Source organism: Amblyomma mixtum, chromosome 1 (assembly GCF_055824585.1).
Source record: "Amblyomma mixtum isolate Tamu chromosome 1, ASM5582458v1, whole genome shotgun sequence".
Classification (NCBI taxonomy): Eukaryota; Metazoa; Arthropoda; class Arachnida; order Ixodida; family Ixodidae; genus Amblyomma; species Amblyomma mixtum.
The window spans coordinates 72,784,781-72,804,141 of NC_143012.1; the positions used below are offsets into that span (position 1 = coordinate 72,784,781).

Sequence of the window (19,361 nt, forward strand, 5' to 3'; positions counted from 1 at the left end):
CCATCCCCCTGTTGAAGTTTTTTTGTTACTTTACTGCATTCTTTACTTTCATTAGATTCATCTAATATGGAAATTGTGACATTAAGTGGACATAATGGTCTTTACCTATGTATGCAATCTTGTGTGGTGCGCTGTCTTACCACGTCTTTTTTGAGTCAGTCTTAATAGCTTGTACTTGAAACAATTCTTGAATTAGTCCTAATAGCTTTCATCTCAGAGTAACCGGTGACTGTACTATGCAAAGAGCGTCTGTGCTCTGTTGTGCAACGTTATGCAAACGTCAGTAAAGCTTCTAGGCGGGGAGGTAGTGCACAGTTAGGAAAGTTGTTTAGCAGAGCAGGGAGACGACAAAGAAAGAAAGGAACCCGTGAATGTCTATCGCCAATATCCGTACTGTCCCTGTCACGCTCCGGACCTCTCTAATTACCTGAAGTTCACTGGATCGCAGTTCGATTGACTGAACTTCTCTTTCTCCGTTCGCAGGCAGCGGCAAGAAAGCGCTGCTGGAGGTGGTTGCCAGGCGGGCCATGGGTCCCACCCGGGGCCAGATCCTGCTCAACGACGTGCCCCTCACGCTGCGCCTGTTCCAGGAGCAGTGTGGATACGTGGCCCGCCGCTGCCACCTGGTGCCGGGTGTCACCGTACGACAGACGCTGCACTTCGCCGCAAAGCTCACCGTAGCCTCTAAGGTGTCCGGCTCCGTCAAACGTGGAAGGGTACGCTTTCTGTGAACTAGTTTCTTTCGATCATACTTTGTTTCTATGCATTTCAAGATGGAACGAGTGCATTGTTGACACACTTTCATGGGGCTTACTCTATTTGGGCTAAACAAAACTTTCTTCCTAATTCTATGCACACCTAAACAAAGCCAGTTAGAGAACCTTAATGAGATAAATGCTAGGTGTTTATATTCTGTCGGCATATGGACACTCTTGAGCCAAGCGATACAGTGGTTGCAAATTCCAACACAGAAATTATCAAATTGGTAGCAGTGAAACAAATAGACGAGACCAAAATCCTGATTCATTCCTTAAGCACTAAGGAAACCGAGGCATCCCATAGTTTAATACTTGATTAACGTACGCGGCGCTATAAATCTGGAATTAAGTGAAATCGTTCGGAGTTCTAAAGTATATCACACTTTACGATGTCGAAGGTCACGTTGCCAAGCTTCATTTTGAGAACAAAAGAAACTTTACTGCTTTCGTTGGCTAACGTATAAATCCGCCCAGCTTTGACATTATGAGTGCTGAATTCCTGTGAAGTAAACAAATCTCCACGGCGCGCAGAGCTTCTCAGAAACACTCCCAGTTCAATATGTACACAGTGCTGTATATAACGTCTGAAACGACTTACCTCGGCAGTCATTCAACAACAACAGCATGCTAAAAGGGTTGATATCCATGTTAGTGTACATCCTCGCGTTCAACAGTATAGAAATAAAGGTATAAGTTTCAAGTCGCCCTTCGTAGCTACATTTGCCTTGAACGGCTGGTTCCAAGAGCCTCGTGGTTTATGGTTTATGGGGTTTAACGTCCCAAAGCGACTCAGGCTATGAGAGACGCCGTAGTGGAGGGCTCCGGAAATTTCGACCACCTGGGGTTCTTTAACGTGCACTGACATCGCACAGTACACGGGCCTCGAATTTCTCCTCCAAAGAAATTCAGCCGCCGCGGCCAGGATCGAACCCACGTCTTTCGGGCCAGCAGCCGAGCACCATAGCCACTGAGCCACCGCGGCGGCGCCCAAGAGCCTCGTGAGTTAACATTAATTAACAGAGTAATCACTCATCAGCACCCATATGAACGCCTCCGTATACCAAGCAATAAAAGCTGCACCACTTTTCCAGTGCCTTCGCTGAAAAAGAAAGATTCGTCCTGTGTAGCCTTGGTTCGCAGTCGTACGGCGGCGCTCATGAGAATCTCAAAGTGTAATTGCTTTTTTTGGTACGAAAGCACATCTAGGCGTACTCCCTGGGTTTCAGAGGTGCCTGTACTTCTGAAGCCTCTGAGTAGAAAGTGTAACTGACTCAGTAAGTTAGCGGACACCTCGATCGCGCTGCGAGTTGGCAGTGGCACCCGCATACAAAGTAAGGCAGTTATGGGCCTTTACTTTTCTCAAAACCAGCGATAGGTTTTATGCGAAGCATACTACTTTAGCTACCACTTCAGCCCTTCACCGTGGTTATGCGCCTCCAAATCACGTGATACATGACGTCACACCACATGACACGATGATGCCATGCCACACCACGTGACACGATGACGTCACGGCAGTGGAGAAACGGGGGCCCACCTCGCGCCGTCGCTGTGGTTGTGCGCCTCCAAATCACGTGATACATGACGTCACACCACGTGACACGATGACGTCACGGCAGTGGAGAAACGGGGGCCCACCTCGCGCCGTCGCTGTGGTTGTGCGCCTCCAAATCACGTGATACATGACGTCACACCACGTGACACGATGACGTCACGACAGTGGAGAAACGGGGGCCCACCTCGCACCGTCGCTGTGGTTGTGCGCCTCCAAATTACGCGACACGATGATGCTTCGCATTCTCCAGGCTTAACCAAGTTAAGCCTCAGCCATTTTTTTTTTGGAAAAGAAATGACGCAGTAACTGTCTCACCTATATCGGTGGACACCGAAACCGCGCAGTAAGGGAAAGGAGGAAGGTGGTAGTGAAAGAAGAAAGAGAGAAAGAGGTGCCGTAGTGGAGGTCTCCGGAATAATTTCGACCACCGGGGGATCTTTAACGTGCGCTACATCGCACAGAACACGGGCACCTTTTGCGTTTCGCCTGCATCGAAACGCGGCTGCCGCGGTCGGGTTCGAACCCGGGTACTCCGACTCGGTAGGCAAGCGCCTTACCACTGAGCCACCGCGACGGGTATGATCCTTTACTTCTCAAAATCACTGGAATGTTTAGACTCCTGTGAGTTTTGTCGAAAGGAAAGGCGGACAACTGGCTCTCTGGCTCAGGGGACACCTCAATCGCGCTTTAAGGTACGTGGCGGTGCTGTCCACCTGCAACCGCGCTTTCACACAATAGGGGCATTTTTTTTACCTACACTTGCTACACTAGTGTAGCCAGTTTAGGTAAAAAAAAATGGCCCTAATATTTCATGCTTAACAGTGCTAAACCACTTGCCATTTTTTGAAATGCAGTCTAAGTTGAGAGCTTTCCTGAATAGAATGGTTTACCTCAAACACAAACACTTTTTAGCCACTTCTTTTTCGTTGCATTTTTATCTGTTTAGTACCAACTAGCAGTGAAGCACATGTAATATTACCGGACATACGTTTTTATTATGACTTGCGTATCGCAGTTGGTGGCTGTCCCAAAGATGCTGAATGCAGATGAATGAAATTCAAAGTTGGGGAGATAGATTCCAGCCCCGATTCCGGCGTGGCTCCTTCATTTGCAAATGAAATTGCAAAACAGCATCGTGTGACTCGTAGAATATGATATTCGGCGCCGTGCACGAGCTCTTCGGTGCTCGCTTCCTGTTGACTTGTTCGGGCGTAAACAGGAGCTCAACGAACTGGCATTCCAACAGTTTCACAATCTCCGCCTCTGAAGAGACGCGCTATCTGTAAGCACAGGTTCTAGGCGAGAGTGCGTCAAAGCTATGTTTAGATGTGGTTTTTTACACGTTTCGCCCATCTAAGCTGAAAACCTGCGCGATTTCGTTATTACTCTGAGGAAGAAGACTGGTGGCTGGGCGCACTCACGCACATCAGCCCACGTACACACATACACGACGAACGCACGCACGAACAAACAAACGCACGCACATACACATGAGCACGCTCTCTAAATACGTATATGGGGCGATGAACTGTGGTGTAGTGTGGAGAAATGGGAAAGCCGTTTATACATTACATTGGTTTTACATAAAGTTTTCACCTTGGAGTGTCATACGCTTAATACTGCTTTGCACCCATGACTACAGTGACTACTCCTTTAGCGTAGACTTTCGCAGATGTGCCTCGGCACGTAAAACGAAGGCTGTGCCTCTCATTATGGCGAGGTTGACTGCATCCACAACTTAAGGAAATCGCTTGAAGGAGCGTTTCTCCTGCATTCAATAGTGTTTGAAGTGAACTTCAGGGATGCAAAATTTACCGGGATTCTTTGTATCAGTCCGCCAATTCTTTCATAACTTCGCTAACATATTGCTTTCCGAACATAAGCGAAGAAATTAAAGGCATCAAACGAGCAGACGAACTCAACATTTCGCCTGTGCCCACGCACTTAGGCATTGCATTTGTTCCTTGAATTGGCGCCTGCAGTTACGAAATTATGTCCCACATTTAAATTGTCATGCACTTAAGCAGTCGACGCTTATCTCCACAATGGAACAAGTCCACCAACTGTTCCAGCTCCGAGAACTGTTCGAGCTTAAACAGGAAATCTAGGCAAAAAGTTTTTGCAACCAGAATTGTTTATGAACACATTTTTTTTCAGTCAATATATCCGCAGATTCCCCCTCTTGACGCTTGTAGTTTTCTGCTATTTGTCGGCAAATCGTAGCCCATTGTTATTCTACGACTGTTTACTACTTGATGCGAGGGCAGGACAAATTTTAAAAGGAAGATTTTACCGTGCATCCGGCAATTAGATATTCCTCTAACGCATATGATCGTCGTGCGTGTCAAGTTCTGTCGGAACGTACTAGACCACTGAAGGTCCTGAAATATCAAGTCTCACTTAACCTGATCTTCCAAGCACCTCATGCGCGATTTGCTTGCGACATGGGGTTGCTTCTTCGTGGCTTGCATTCAGTTGCGATTTTTTTCCTGCACTGACGCTTCCCATGTGTTCTGTGTCCAGGTGAAGCAGGTGATGGCCGACCTGGCTCTGAACCAGGTGTCCAACAAGGAGGTCAGCAGCCTGTCCATAAACGAGTACCGTCGACTTAGCATAGCCATCGAACTTGTCAGGGACCCAGGTGATTACTTTGATACATCTGCACGGTCTTGTCTTGGAGTCGTGTTCTACGAGCTGAAATTAGCGCTACAGAAGTTAAACTCAAAATGACCACACGAATATGATTCTTGCCTTGCGTTGCTTTCTCGTGTGTGTCATGTATAGGACGGACTTCATTTCAAGAACTGCAGCAACTACCTCAGTGACAAGTGTCAGTTGAATGCGGCCCTTTCCATTTCCCCAGTTTGCTAAGGGAGTGGATGCCCATATTGTTGCACTACAATGTTATGAAAGCAAAAGGTTAAAAAACTTCTTGGTGTTAAATTGCGTGGTCTTCCAGCCCCGTCATCACATGAAGGGGAAAGTATGATGAGAACTCTGACGACAAATGATACGAAGGTGTCCGTACCTCTAGTGCATTAGATACCAAAGCCTACTCCACCGTAGAAGTTTTGAGCCACATCGCTTGTTCTGGAGCGGCATGCTAACAAAGTCGTGTAGCTGCAGCCTGAAAAAGTGCCACCGTTTATTTTGATCATTTTCTATTTGAACCTATCTACCTTTTATCTTCTGTACAGCAGGCGTGATTCTGCATTCCATCATATATCGTCTTGCATTGTGTCAATTTTTTCTTGAGTTAGTGGTGCGAAAATTTGGGATTTTCATCGTTACATGCACCATTCTGTGCTGCAGCCCTTCTAACTTGTCCTCCACGTGCAACAGGCACCATTTGTGGCACAATGCTGCTACAGCAAGGCAGAGGCAAGGTTGGATTGTTAACTTTGCCTTTCATCTTCCTCGGTGTGCCTAACTGGTACCTCCCACGTTATCACAGTGCTGATAGTGCTGGATGAACCGACAGCCGATCTTGATCCTCTGAACACGTACTTCGTCGTCTCCATCCTGGCCAACCATGCAAAAAAGTACAACCGTCTTGTGCTGCTCACAATGTCCAAGCCCCGCTCGGACATCTTCCCTTTCTTGGACCGGGTCGCCTACCTCTGCCTCGGCGAGATGGTCTACACAGGTTAGTGTGCCACCTTTTTCCAAAGAAGACAAGCTAATGAATATGTGTAAACTTCAGATGGATCGCGACACACAAAAACATTTTTAGATCGTAGAATTGGCAACAAAAGTTCGTGCACCATGGGCAGAGCACACAAGGTCCAAATTATATGTCCTCAAAACATGCGGCATAATACCGATGCACAGCTGTGTTCACATCACGTGTTACGCTTATGACACTTTTACTGCACCCGCTGTCAAATGCTTTGGAGTTACATGGTGTATCTCTGAGCTGTGCAGTGCAGCACTTATTTCGCCTCAACAACAAAAAGTCTTGAAAGGTGATGGAGGTGGTTTTGCTCACCTCACAGGTATTTAGTACTTCAGGGATGCTATAAATGCCCCAGTAAGTGTCCCACGCGTGAATCCAAGCGTTTCGACAAAGGGTGTACCTGCAGGTTCTCCTGGTGAACAGAAAAAAATGTTCGCATGTTGACATTGATGGGAAGCTGGAGTGAGTGGCCAGGCGAAATTCTGCTATGGTAGCGATCGACACTCACCGCAGATGACCCATGGATCTGCATGTTAGCATGGATCAAAACATTTTTACCGCACGAGATAGTCTTAAAAATGGACACTTATGTGAGCGGCCATAATTACACGACGCTGTCGATAATCATTTGTTACTTTGCGTGGAGATTAAATTGTCAGCTCACGCCATATTCTGTTTGCAAGTCAATACACACTTTCTGAACAGGTACTTACTATCTAAAGTAAAGTTTTGATATGGGTTGCAAACACACAATATTATTAAGCAGAGACCTATCACCTACCAAGCACTCCATCAAGGATGGTTTTATGGTTCGTTCTTTCAGTTCACGGAGAAAACAAACCCCACTGGCTCAAAAGGGGGGCTGAATCCGGGGCTTCACTTTCTTGCTCTTTTATTTTTCGCTACAGGGCAATCGCTAATCGTAGCTTTTTTAGAGAGCGTCCCAGGAGCAGCCAATCAATGTTTCACACTGTACGAGTAGGCCATGAAGGTGCCCAGACTTCTTCGCGACAAGTCAATTTCGCATCTAATTTACGCTAACGGGAAATTCGCTCTCTTCCTAGCATTCGAGCTTAGGTCCCCCGTTCATCCCAGTTCCCTTTAGGAAGAAACAACGCTCACAACAGCATTGGCTTACTCACAGCATAGACAGATAAGCATCACGTACGCTACCCAAATTTGTTGTCACGGAAGATGGGGGCAGCGATAAGACAAAGAAAATACCTAAGGGACATGTTGGTGAAAGAAACTATACCCCAAAGCTCAATAGCCGCCATGAGAAACCACTGCACAGCTTTCAAGGTCAGTCGACAACAGGTCAGCTCGGTGCTTAAGAATTGTTTTGTCATTCTTCCACCGGTCGGCAGTACGTGTCAGCACTGTGCTGGGCGACCATATCTTTTAGCTGGTCCGGTGACTATGCACCGTGTCTGTGGTCTCATCACAAAAGAAGGCGCTCCGGACAGGTCTGCCATCAGCCGTAATGCAAAGCCTGCGGCGTGCAGTAATGCAGCTACTGTTTCTGTGCATTTTTCTGCCTGGATGATGTATCCAACATTGAAGCTTACACTTGGACCATAATGGCCAGTAGACTAATTTCTTCACGACGGCATCAGTGCTGCCCTAGCTCACATTTGTCTTGTTCTCTCTATGATTGTGCAGGCTACACTCGGACCATGCTCGAGTACTTCCGCAACATTGGCTTTCCCTGCCCGGAACTGGAGAATCCGCTCATGTACTACCGTGAGTATGCCGAGAAATTCTGTGAAGAGGCGCACCAGGAAGTAAAAAGTTAGACAGCTGCTCTGTGATTTCCTTATCAGGGATTACTGCTTCGAATACAGAGAATATGGTTGGCCACTCTGCGGCAAGCCGAGGAAGGAGACGATATTACAGATGCGACGACATTGAATTTATGGCTGGTGGGCTTCCTCGCCTTCACTTCTATATCATATAAAAGAGAGGACATTTGGAAAGCCAAGAAATGGTGAAAATCAACATATTCAGCTTTCTGCTAGTCTCACACGCTGATTTCACTCGGTCACAGTTTGCATTTTCTGAAGCACTGAGTTATAAAACCTCATAGGAAGCAGCGCATAACTTTCTATCGAGCAGCTGCCGATTAAGCAATTTTTGCGCCAAAGTGCGTACTCCCGGTGCTGCCGAAGGTATTGAAAAGCAGAGTACAATGCGTAAGTCAGATATTCCGTTGTCTATGTGGTCCGTGTCTTCTTTTTGAACTGTCGATTCATGAAACCCTACGGTCTTAAAGCATCCACTACAAGCGTAGAGTAAGATCTAACAAAGAAGATAACGAACGTAGGCGTAATTTCATTTCTTCACATAGACTACTACACCATCAATTTAGCGCACTAATACAGTTTCCTGACAGCGTCACTGGTTTGCACATCAGAGTAGAGGAAGTGTAAGAGGACCGGTCCTGAATATGATATTTCCAGGGGAAAAGCAGCGAAAGCATGGGAAGTCTTTAAAAAAAAAATGTTATTGGTTTTTCAAAGTGCTCACTTCCCATTATCTTCTCCGGTAGATTATTCTTGTGTTGAACGGTTGCCAAGAAATAATATGGACGACAGATACATGGCTGGTGAAGAGGGTATATTTTTGGTTTTTGGAATGTTGTACTCTGTCCGTGTACCTAACTGTCGACATGCTTGTCTCGGAATAATGTCTATTTTTATTTTTCAAATTAAATAGATTCGCAACATTTTTGCAGGCGCCCAGCATAATTGACGCAACCAATTGGATGCAGCGTTATCGCTTGCCAAGCACTATACGTACAGGAGTTGGAAAAACTGGGATATTATTTCAGGATGTATTTATGGGCAGCAGAGGATTCCTACAGAAGATTCCAAAGTCATAGAGCGGAATTTCTAAACAAACTCCATTCTGTTTGCGTCTACAAAAAATTAGAAGACACGCAGTACGCCATAACTAGCGTATCTTTAAAGTTCAGTCTTTTCGCTAGCTGTTGTAGGATTTGTAAGGCGCTATTTGCACTTGAGATAGTTTTACGTCCTAATTAAGGCGAGGTGCAAAGGTCGAAAGTTCACGATGCGGGTCCCGTTTGTCGTGGCTCAGCCGTCATCATCATCACAATAATCATCATCACCAACAATAATCATCATCCTCACTACAATCATCATTCGCCAGTCACCATCATCGTATGCACCGGCCACTAGTTTCAACGAAATGCCTTATGCAGAACACACATTCGGCCGGAGTGTGACGGAATCGAATCCGACTACAAGTTCTTCCTTCTCTTTCACTTTACAGGGGGAAGGTAGGGACAAAGGGAAAAGGGGGAAGAGGATAAGTGCTCAGATGGCGTTCCTCTGAAGTGCCACGCTCGGCGGCTTTTGGTATGCCGCCATTGATTCGTAAAATATACGCGGCCCGGTTGCACAAAACCTCTCAAAAGGTCTCAACCTTTCCCGCTAGGGTCCTTTCGCCGTTCTTTCTCCTTTTCTTCCTCTTGCTCTTTTAGTTTCCAACGCGATTTCAAACGCGATGCTTTACGAAAGCAAGCCAACTCGGGAAACGAACGCCAGAGGGAAAAAGACAGATCACCCGGGGACCACTCAGCTAGCGCTACGCGGCAACGTTTTTCACAGCGGTGCCTGAATAGAAAGCGGGATTCGGTTTTCTTTTAAAATGTTTCGGGTTAGGCTGAGAACGACGCTGGTAAGAGGTGGCTCCAGGAACGCCAGAGAGCGAACGAACGTAGTGAAATGGAAAGAAAGAAGTGAAGGAATGGACGGCGGAAGTGTGCCGAACGGTGCCGAGGAAAACGCCATCGAATGGGCGATAAATCGTTGAAACTGTCGTCGGGAAAACTACCGTGTTCCCGTAAGCGCCCTAGAGTGTAGCGCGGCACCGACGGCACTTTTGCGTACCGCACGCAACTTTGTATTGGCGATTCGACAGGGCGTTTTTTGTGGCATTTGTTTGCAGGCGCCTTTTTTTTTTGCTCCATTTTGTAGGAGACGCCGGGTCAGTTTAGAAAAAGGCAAGGTTCGCAAAAGTGGAGGACATTAGTTTGGAAGTTTGTTTCATTCAGTGATCGATTTTCTGTGCACAAAATTAACACTGTGTACTATGAGCCTCAAAGGAATGGAATTAATTGGGAAACTTGTTTTATTCATTGATCAATATTACGCGTATAAAAGCAACACTGTGTACCATGGGCCATGAAGAAGTGGAATTAATTAGGAAATTTTTTCATGCATTGTATATTTTACAAGCGTAAACAAAAAACATGGACATAGAAAAGGGAGAAAACAAAACAAAACAAACCGCACCAAGCTACCATTAAGAACATCACATGTCACCCCCTGAACACTGTGTACCATGGGCCTTGAAGGAGTGGAATTAATTGGGAAGCTTGTTTCGTTCATTGATCGATTTAAACGGACAAAATTAACACTGTGTACCATGAGCTTTGAAGGAGTGAAGGACAATGGAATAATTTCGAACACTAAAGATGTGCCTACGCGTAACGAGGTATGAGTACGCCTGAATTTGCATTTGTACTACACTGAAATGCATGAAGATATGACTGATCGAACTAGTTGATGAATAATAGCCAGGTTTTAATGCAGAAAATAGCCAAAGACACGAGCATAGAACAGACAAATCACCACCAGCGTGGTGGCGCTAGCGTGTCGTCTGTGTCCCTGTCTCTTGGTGGTGGTGGTAGTGACGTCACGGTTCTGGTGTAAACAGCCTCATATTCAATACGTCGGTACTTGCTAGTGCTGTGTCGCGCTTTCTAACGAAAGTGCAACTCCTACCATTGCTAGTGGAGGTAGATGTCTCCTGAGATTTTCAGAAGTATCCTTGCTAACCTACAATCGCACAAATAAAAGCAGGAGCTAACCAGCATGAATGGTTTATTTATACGTTCGCTTCTTTTGTACTCATTTCTTAAAGGGAAATTGCGTACATGTCTTCTGAGACTTTCAGAAGTATCCTTGCTAACGCAGAAATGCACAAAGAAAAGCAAAAGTTAACCAGTATGAGTGCTTTACCTGCAGGTTCGCTTCTTTTGTACTCAACTCTTGAAGGTGCAGTGAAGAGGAATCTGAACTCGTCTTTTTGCCGCTGGAACTCGATCTATACGTTCCCAGCATTCTTGGAAACTTCGACTTATGGCCCTGTGTGGCCGATTTCCCTAATTAAATCGGATTAACGTCCGGCTCCCGCATTTTTTTTTAATTCTCCCCGCACGGTGGGCGGAGTCGACCAACGCGTGGAGTGCATTTCACCCAGTCCCGTGGTGGCTTGCCGCTCTGCCATCGGCGGAGTAATACGTAGCAATCCGTAGAAGCAAATAGTCCGCGCGTATTTATATTTCTGCGGGCTTGTTTTGCTGCTATATTATCTGCGAATGAAACTATTTGTTCACGGAAACCTAAAAAACAAAATAAAGTGAAAGCAAAGCCTCCACGGGACTGGGTGAAAGGCACGTCCACGCGTTGGTCGACTCCGCCCACCATACGGGGAGAATTCAAAAAATAAAGGCGGGAGCCGGACGTTAATTCGATTTAGTTAGGGAAATCGGCCACACAGGTCCATAAGTCGACGTTTCTAAGAATTCTCGGAACGTGTAGATCGAGTTCCTGCGGCAAAAAGGCGAGTTCAGATTCCTCTTCAGTGCACCTTTAACGAGAAATTCCATTCTAGTAACTGAAGCTGTTCAGCAGCATTGATCGCATTAGATGTACTGGAAAAGTAAAGCAAGTAAAGGAACAAGAGAAAACGCAATTCTAGCGGAAGAAATGAGGGAGACCAGACTTTCTTTTCTTTTTTTTTTTTTTGAGCCGAGAGTTTCCTGTTTCCTCAGGGACCTAATCATTCTTCTTTGAGAAACATGCTCCGTAAGCCCCGCTCAATTCAGTTTGGGAAGGACTTGCATACCCAGCAATTCTGGACAAAAGAATTTTTGAACTCGAAAGAGTTTATGAACGCAGTTTTTCATGTATCGTGAGATTTCACTATAAAAAGCAATACAACCAGAGATTTGGCGTTGACAGGCTTACATTTTTTTTTTAACTTTTTTGCAATCGTCAAAAAGCGCTCCTCAGTGGCTTTCTATGGTAGTCTTAACTGCTCGATGGGAACGTTGGAAAAACTTTTAAAGAAAGATTTTGCTACTCATCGGAACAATGAACCATTGCCTTCAATATTCCCATAAGAGTACCGCACATTTTTTTAGTGGTCAATATTTTTGTCGAGCCATATTGGACATATTCCCGAGAATTTGCTCGTGCTAAGATAAGCGCCATTCTTTCGGTTGTTCATATTATAAGCAAGGGGTTTCAATTTTTGACGGATTAAGTCATCGTTTCGAAGCCTTTGCTTCCAGAACTGCCCCAGGCTTATTGTGGCAGCTCTACGAGCACACAGCTTTCTACTTTGAACCATTACTTTTCTTTAGTTTAGTTATGACCAGCTGCTGTAATCTTTATTTTAATTTCAACTAACACCGGCCAGAAACGGACAAGAGAGGGAAAAGAAGCGATATTTGGCAACGCTTAGTGGCTGTCCTTCGTGTGAATCTCAGGAACAAAGCATAAGACAAAGAGCAAGTCTGTAAGAGCAATACTTGACTCCAAGTTATGGATTTTTATTATTACTCCTGTAAAGTCTTATAGCTAGCCTTTTACAAATCGACAGACGTTGAGTGTAGTTAGCACAGAGTAAACAAGTAGAGACAGAGGGTGACAACGCAGCCTCCGACGCATATATGATCACACTGCTATTATTGGTGGCAATTCTCAAGAGCTTCTCCCGTCCCGTCCCGCATAGCACTTTTGGCAGTCGCTCAGCTCAAAAAACGTTATGCGCCAGTGATTGAAGATTATGGTTTTGGGGGGTGATGTTCTACGGCGATGCAGATAGAGCCCCCCCCCCCCCCCCCCCCCCCCCCCCCAAAAGCTTTTGTATTAAAAGTAGAGCTCCATGCAATCAGTCACAACAAAGTTTGAAAGAGATGCTTACACCAATCATCTGTCGTTCCTCAATCCCTTGTATGTGGCACGTTCTGAAAATGGGCGTCATTCTGTTGGGAAGACCGGCAACTAAATTCGAAGTATCCACATTTTTATGTCGTAACGGAAAACTCAAGAAGGAAGGTGCCTGATTTGCAACACTTGGTTAGAAATGTTGCTGAAAAAATTTCCGCGAATTTTTCGATCTGTCGATGCGTTCGTTTATACTGTCTCCATGTTGAAAATTATGATGAATGACTGCGATAGCACATGCAATTGGCCAAAAGCGATTAACAAACATCCAAACTGGTCAAAGCCGTCAAACACTAATAATACAGTTTAAGCGAATACTTACGTCGTACAAGCAAAGATGTTATGGCAGAGCTAATTAACATCGTTGCCATAAGTAACCATCAGGCTGCGCTTACTGGCTTTCATGGTATCAAGAGGTTTATTAGCAATCAAAGGAGCCTCCAAATGCTGGTGACAACAGCTTCACAGCTTCGATACCAACCTGTGCCTTTCGTGGTTACGGTAGCCCGGTTATTAATGCATTGACGGTACTTCTCGTCGACAATCGTTTCGAAGAGGCGTGGCGTCCAGTTTTACCAAGAAATGCAAGATACTTCAGTGCCATTTATAAGCATCAATTCAAATCACTTCCTCGGTGATGCCAAAGACGCAATGAATACAGCGTAAGCCCTAAAGGATATGACAAAACCATATGAACGAAAAAAAATGGAAGAGACACTTAAGATCCGCCATAAGAGTAGGACGCGATAGCGTACTGGGTGAATTCCCATATATGCATAAGGTTATTCTGTACATTCACAGATGCCTCGTAGTCCCCATACCCCTCCTGGCGCATTGGTGCAGCAGTTAAGCGATGTGCCACTTCCATGCGATTGCAGGTGCTCCCTGTGATGGGATTTCTTGGGCCCAGGTTGCCTCCCCCGAGTGGAGAACCATTAATTTAAACGCCACCTGCCACGTTGGGCAGTTTTCTCACTATCCGGTGGGCGGGTTGTGATGGCGCTGCAAGGTCACGTGACCTAGGTGGCCCCTGCCTACTAAGTGCATCACCTGCCAAAGTCATGATCGGGATTTTTCGCTTACCACGCCGATGGCGATAATGCGGACACCGGATTTTCTAGACAATGGGGCCTTTAACGCAATCGCGTTCAAATAATGCTATGTGCTTGCTTAGAAACAGAGGTAATTCCGCCGTGGTGGCTCAGTGGTTATGGTGCTCGGCTGATGACCCGAAAGACGTGGTTTCGATCCCGGCCGCGGCGGTTGAATTTCTTTTGAGGAGAAATTCTAAAGGCCCGGGTACTGTGTGATGTAAGTGGTGGTGGTGAAAACTTTGGGGAGTTTGGGACACACAGGTTCGTGGGCCCCCGCACGGCCCCACTGTCAGAGCACGTTAAAGAACCCCAGGTGGTCGAAATTTCCGGAACCTTTCACTGAGGCGTCCCTCATAGCCTTAGTCGCTATGGGACGTTAAAACCCCATAAACCAAACCAAACCAGAAACTGAGGTAATGATTTACTCGGACGTGGTCACGTGGTGCGAAACTCTCATAATACCGAAGTTTCTAGGCAGTATATATGGCGTCGGCTTGTGTTATACTATTTCGAACACGAAACTGAAATTCACAGTCCTGATTTAATCGCTACTACACGTTGGATTCTGTCAGTACAAGACAATATGTCTTTATTTTGCACCACAATCGCAGAAAACTTCTTGGTATAAGTTGTCCATCCGCTTAAAGCCTCCCGGCGTTCTCCTCGCCACAGTGTGCCTGGCCACGGTGGACCGGCGCTCTCGGGAGCGCTTCATCGAGTCGAGCAGCCAGATCCAGACCCTGGTGGAGAAGTTCCGCAACGACGGGGCTCGCTACCGCAAGGCCGGGCCACCGTCCGAACTGGGTGGAAACCACGTGAGCGACGCGGCGCAGTACAAGCTACCGCTCACCGCCTACGGACAGCCATCCTGCTGGCAGACCTTCTGGGCCCTCTACGGGTGAGTGCATGTCAAGGTGGCTGCGCTGAATCCTCACGCACACTTACTACGTGCTAGGCGTCGCAAGAGTCTCTCTGAGCGACCCCAGCGTACGCCAACGAACGTGCGCACTATGGACAATACATGCAGTCCGTCACCCAAGTGCCACTCACAGTGGAGTCTATATTAGGTCCTTTAGGCGGCTACAGATAGCAGCAACGTGCACTGGAATTCTTATTTGCCTATTTAGACGCTATTGGGGTTTTACACGAGCTCTAAATTGCCCGAACACTTGGTCACCCCCCTGTACACGCACAAAACTTGACTTTGGTCTCATCCAAAGAAGCCATCATGGAGCTTGCAGTCCTTTTCAATGACCTCGCTGTTTTCTACCGCCCTTTTCCATCTTTGCTCCCCTATTCCCTCCCTTGCGCAGAGTAGCATCTTGAATAATCAGCGCAAACGAAGACGAGCACAAAAGACAAGGAAACGGACAACACAGCGCTGTGTCGTCCGTTTCCTTGTCTTTTGTGCTCGTCTTCGTTCGCGCTGTTTATTCAAGATGCTTAACCAACTAGCCCGCCAAAACGTGTTAACGCAGAGTAGCACGTGAGCGAATATTCACGCCGGCTAAAATCTTTGTTTTTCACTAAAGGGCTCTCTCTCTCTCTCGCAAGAGTTGCCTTCGAACAGGTAACTCGGAGAACTTGACTAACCAGAAAAGAGAGAGGAAGCAACCACTTAGGCTGAGTTAGCGGCTCATGTAAAAGCACCAACTCAGATCCTCGGCAACCGTTGTGCTTGTATTCTGTCGCAAACGTGACAGGTGCAGTCTTGCATTCGTGCTACCACTGGCAACGCCGCGTTGATCACGTGACCAAACACGGCGCATTCCTGAGAGCGCACTTGTCTATTTTACGGACTATAGGCTCACCCGAGCAGCATTTCAGTTGCGCAAAAGGTAATCGAGCGAGTATGTTCGGAGTAATATCGTAGCATACACCGCAGACAGCATAATAGGAATATACGTCACGAAAACAAGACAAAGGAGTCTTAGGGGTTGCTTTGGCAGCACTTAGGAGCTAAAAGAAAATCATTGCCCTGAAGTAGGATTAACACTGCTTAGTTCGTAATGATTGATTAAACTTGCCAATTTCGCTATCGTCTCGAGTAAGAAGCCTCCACGCTTCTTATATACTATATAAGACTCCACTGCTCTTCGTAATTTGACGTCGAATGCGATCTACATAGTGCTAATCAAGCAGCGCTGAGAGAAGAATATATGAACGAATAAAGTTCTAAAAGAAAGGAAAATTGTGCCTGTGGTGTAGGATAAAGAAATGTTAATTAGAGGAGGATGATCCCTTTTTGCAGCGCAAGGCCATCTGCTGCCAAAAAAGCGCCATGACACAAGGTAATTTTCATGTACTGAAGGTGGAGTAAAAAAACTTTCTTAACATTTCACCTTAACGTACCCTAGCGTCCGGCCAGTGGAAAAAGCCTGTACCCGTTTCAGCGCTTGCGAGATCGATGCTCAAATTATTACTTCACCACAGAGGTACAGAATGTTGAAATCGAAAAAAAAAAATGTCGCCGGATAGAAGAAGAAGACGACAAAAACTATTCAACAACAAAAAAGTACGACCCAATTACCGTCTTATAATGACTATGCCCAATCCTACCAAGCAGACACATCAAGAAAAAAGGAAACACTGAATACGACAAGTGTAATAACGTTTTGCAGTACAGAAAAACTCAGTATGTGAAGTGCTGAACACTGAAGGAGTTCAAGAAATTAAATATGCAAACTGGGAAGGAGCTCAACAAAAGTAAACGGTCAAGTGCTACAGAGCTAGGCCAGCCAGACACCTCTCTTGGGCTGGGATCCATGTAGCGAGCCGTCTTATTAGAATTCCAAGCGACACTTCGATGCCGAGTTTCACAGCGTGGAATATGCACCAGCGAGAAGCCAACAAGTTCCTTTTCGTAACTTCCCGACCAACAGCACGAAAGGAAGCAATCGATACCCCATTTTTCAATTTCTTCTTTTCTTCCCGAAACAGCTTATTGAATGGGTGAGCCGAGCGCCTTGCAGAAAGCCACTTCTGCTGCCGCTCCCTCCAGAAATTCTCCGTTAGGTGCTCTCCTGAAAGGAAGTTGCGTTTTGCAGCAGCTTTTTTTTTTCAGGAAGTTTCGTGCCAGGCACGCGTCTGTTGCGCAAGATATGAAAGTTCCTCAATGAGTTTTGGTTCCAGAGCTGACACTTTTTTTCTTTTTTTTACAAGTCGTGGATCTGAAAGGTATTGCACCCAAAGGAAAGCTTGGAATCACTACTTTCCCAGCAGTGAATTCCTTTAAGGTATAGTATGCACCAAAAAATCTGCCAAAATTTCCCTAGTCTCGGCGCGGTGTTCTGGGAGAAAGATGGCGGCAGTGAATGACGAAAACGACGTAATGCTCCGGTGATCTCCTCAGGAGATGCATAACACGTACAGGCAGCAACAACAAGAAAGCTGGCAGATTACCCGCATTCAGCCAATGATTACTCGACAAGCAGGACTGAAAAGCAGTCTTCTTTTCTTTGAAACAATTTTGCTCTGGATGATGTCGCACGAGGGACAGTTTAAACTTGAGTGTAAATGTAACAACAGAACCGTTCTTGTGTGAGAATGATTGTTTCCTTGGATATGAGACCTACTTATACCCTTGCAGTAGTCCCTCATCTTGTGACACATCCACGAATTTGGTGGTGTGACGCCCGGGCTCTAAAGTTACTGAGTCAAAACAGTTGGCGCGTAGAGAATAGATCAGCGGTGCAGCAGTGTATTGCCTCTCTTTGGGGCTATGATAAAATAAGATGTCCGGCGACTGGAACCTAGGACATCAGGATCGATCGATCGATCAATCAATCAATCAATCAATCAATCAATCAATCAATCAATCAATCAATCAATCAATCAATCAATCAATCAATCAATCAATCAATCAATCAATCAATCAATCAATCAATCAATCGATTAATTAATTAATTAATTAACCCAATTAATTAATTAACCCGTCAAACCTTCAATCAATCAGACGACAGATTGATTAAAATGAACAAATAACATTATATAAATAAATATATGAACATTAATCTCTGTATAATTTGATAAATAAATGGATCAGCTACTGGCAATTTTCAACCAAGTCAATCATTTTATCAATCCTTGAACATTCATATCTTGCAATCAATAACGCACTCAAACGTACTGATCGAGCGGTCAACACAGGGATTAATTATTTGATCGTTCGATCGGTCCCCCAGTACGAAATCTCAAAGATTTCTCAAAGCCGATATGCCTGTTCAAACGCCCCAGAAATGTACTACAACCCAGCAGACAAGCTGTGCTTCCTTCTACTTTCTGTTGCGTGCCGCTCGAAGTTGCATAGCAGAGCGCCCTTTTGTGTCTCGCAAGAGTCCACTGAGTGTGCACTCCAAACGCAGTCGCCTCTGGGCCTCGACGTTCAACTGCAACGGGCGGGCGTTCGGCCAGCTCTCCCTCCGGCTGGTGCTGATGCCGGTGCTGTTCGCCGTGCTGCTGCTCTTCTACTTCCCGCTGTCGGGCTACCAGCAGAGCTTCCTCACCCGGAACGGCCTCTTCCTCTCTTGCTTCATGGCGGCCACCTGCGGATCGGCCGCCATCACTGCCATCACCTGTGAGTGGTGCACTGCTCCTGTCTTGCCAGTGTCTATGGTCTGGTTAATGCCCTTTGTTAAGAAATGGATCGAATTTCAGGAAATCCCTGAATCGCCCCTTTGTGGGCTGTAAAGAAGTGCCACCGCTGGCTACACACTGCCCTGCTTCCGCTATGCGAGAGTGGAGACAGACAGTGTTCTTTATTTCGTGGCAATCGTGTTGTGAACTACTGCGTTTTTCCTATCGTCTAGTCACAAAAGCCGTCGCTAGATGGCGCCCCATGTAGCATACCAGTAATATAAATGGACTCGCTTCGTCGAGCGCGGCTTCGGCCGCTTATCTATTTTTTGAGCAGCGTCCGCTCCGGCGGACGCAGTTGTTGCTGCGACGCGCGTCTTTTCTTTCCTTTCTCTCTTTCCTCTGATCTCTCAACTCTCCTCTGTCTCCACGTGGCAGCGGTGGTGGCTTAGCTCGAGCCAGTAGGCAAGCCCGTGCGATTTCCTTTTCATCCTTCTCTCAGTCACAACAACAACAACAGATCGCCCGGTGCAACCGTTGTGTAATGCACACGAAGCAGACCTAAGAATGTGGACAGTATGTTGAGCGTGCGTGCTGACATCCTATTCGCCGAACCACCTACTCTCCCGCGAAAGCGCTTTAGTAATGGTCCCGGCGTTA

The 19,361-nt window shown here is 46.2% G+C and overlaps 1 protein-coding gene across 2 annotated transcripts in view; it reads left to right on the forward strand.

The window, feature by feature from the left end:
• Positions 1–19,361, forward strand: part of LOC149366775 (ATP-binding cassette sub-family G member 5) — an 87,504-nt gene that overhangs the window by 53,900 nt on the left and 14,243 nt on the right. For both annotated transcript variants that reach the window (XM_089552301.1, XM_089552309.1), the window contains exons 3-8: positions 484–716; positions 4,837–4,954; positions 5,768–5,959; positions 7,652–7,732; positions 14,799–15,024; positions 18,491–18,702. In XM_089552301.1, the coding sequence (XP_089408427.1) occupies positions 484–716; positions 4,837–4,954; positions 5,768–5,959; positions 7,652–7,732; positions 14,799–15,024; positions 18,491–18,702 (1,062 nt within the window). The remainder of the gene's footprint in view (positions 1–483; positions 717–4,836; positions 4,955–5,767; positions 5,960–7,651; positions 7,733–14,798; positions 15,025–18,490; positions 18,703–19,361) is intronic.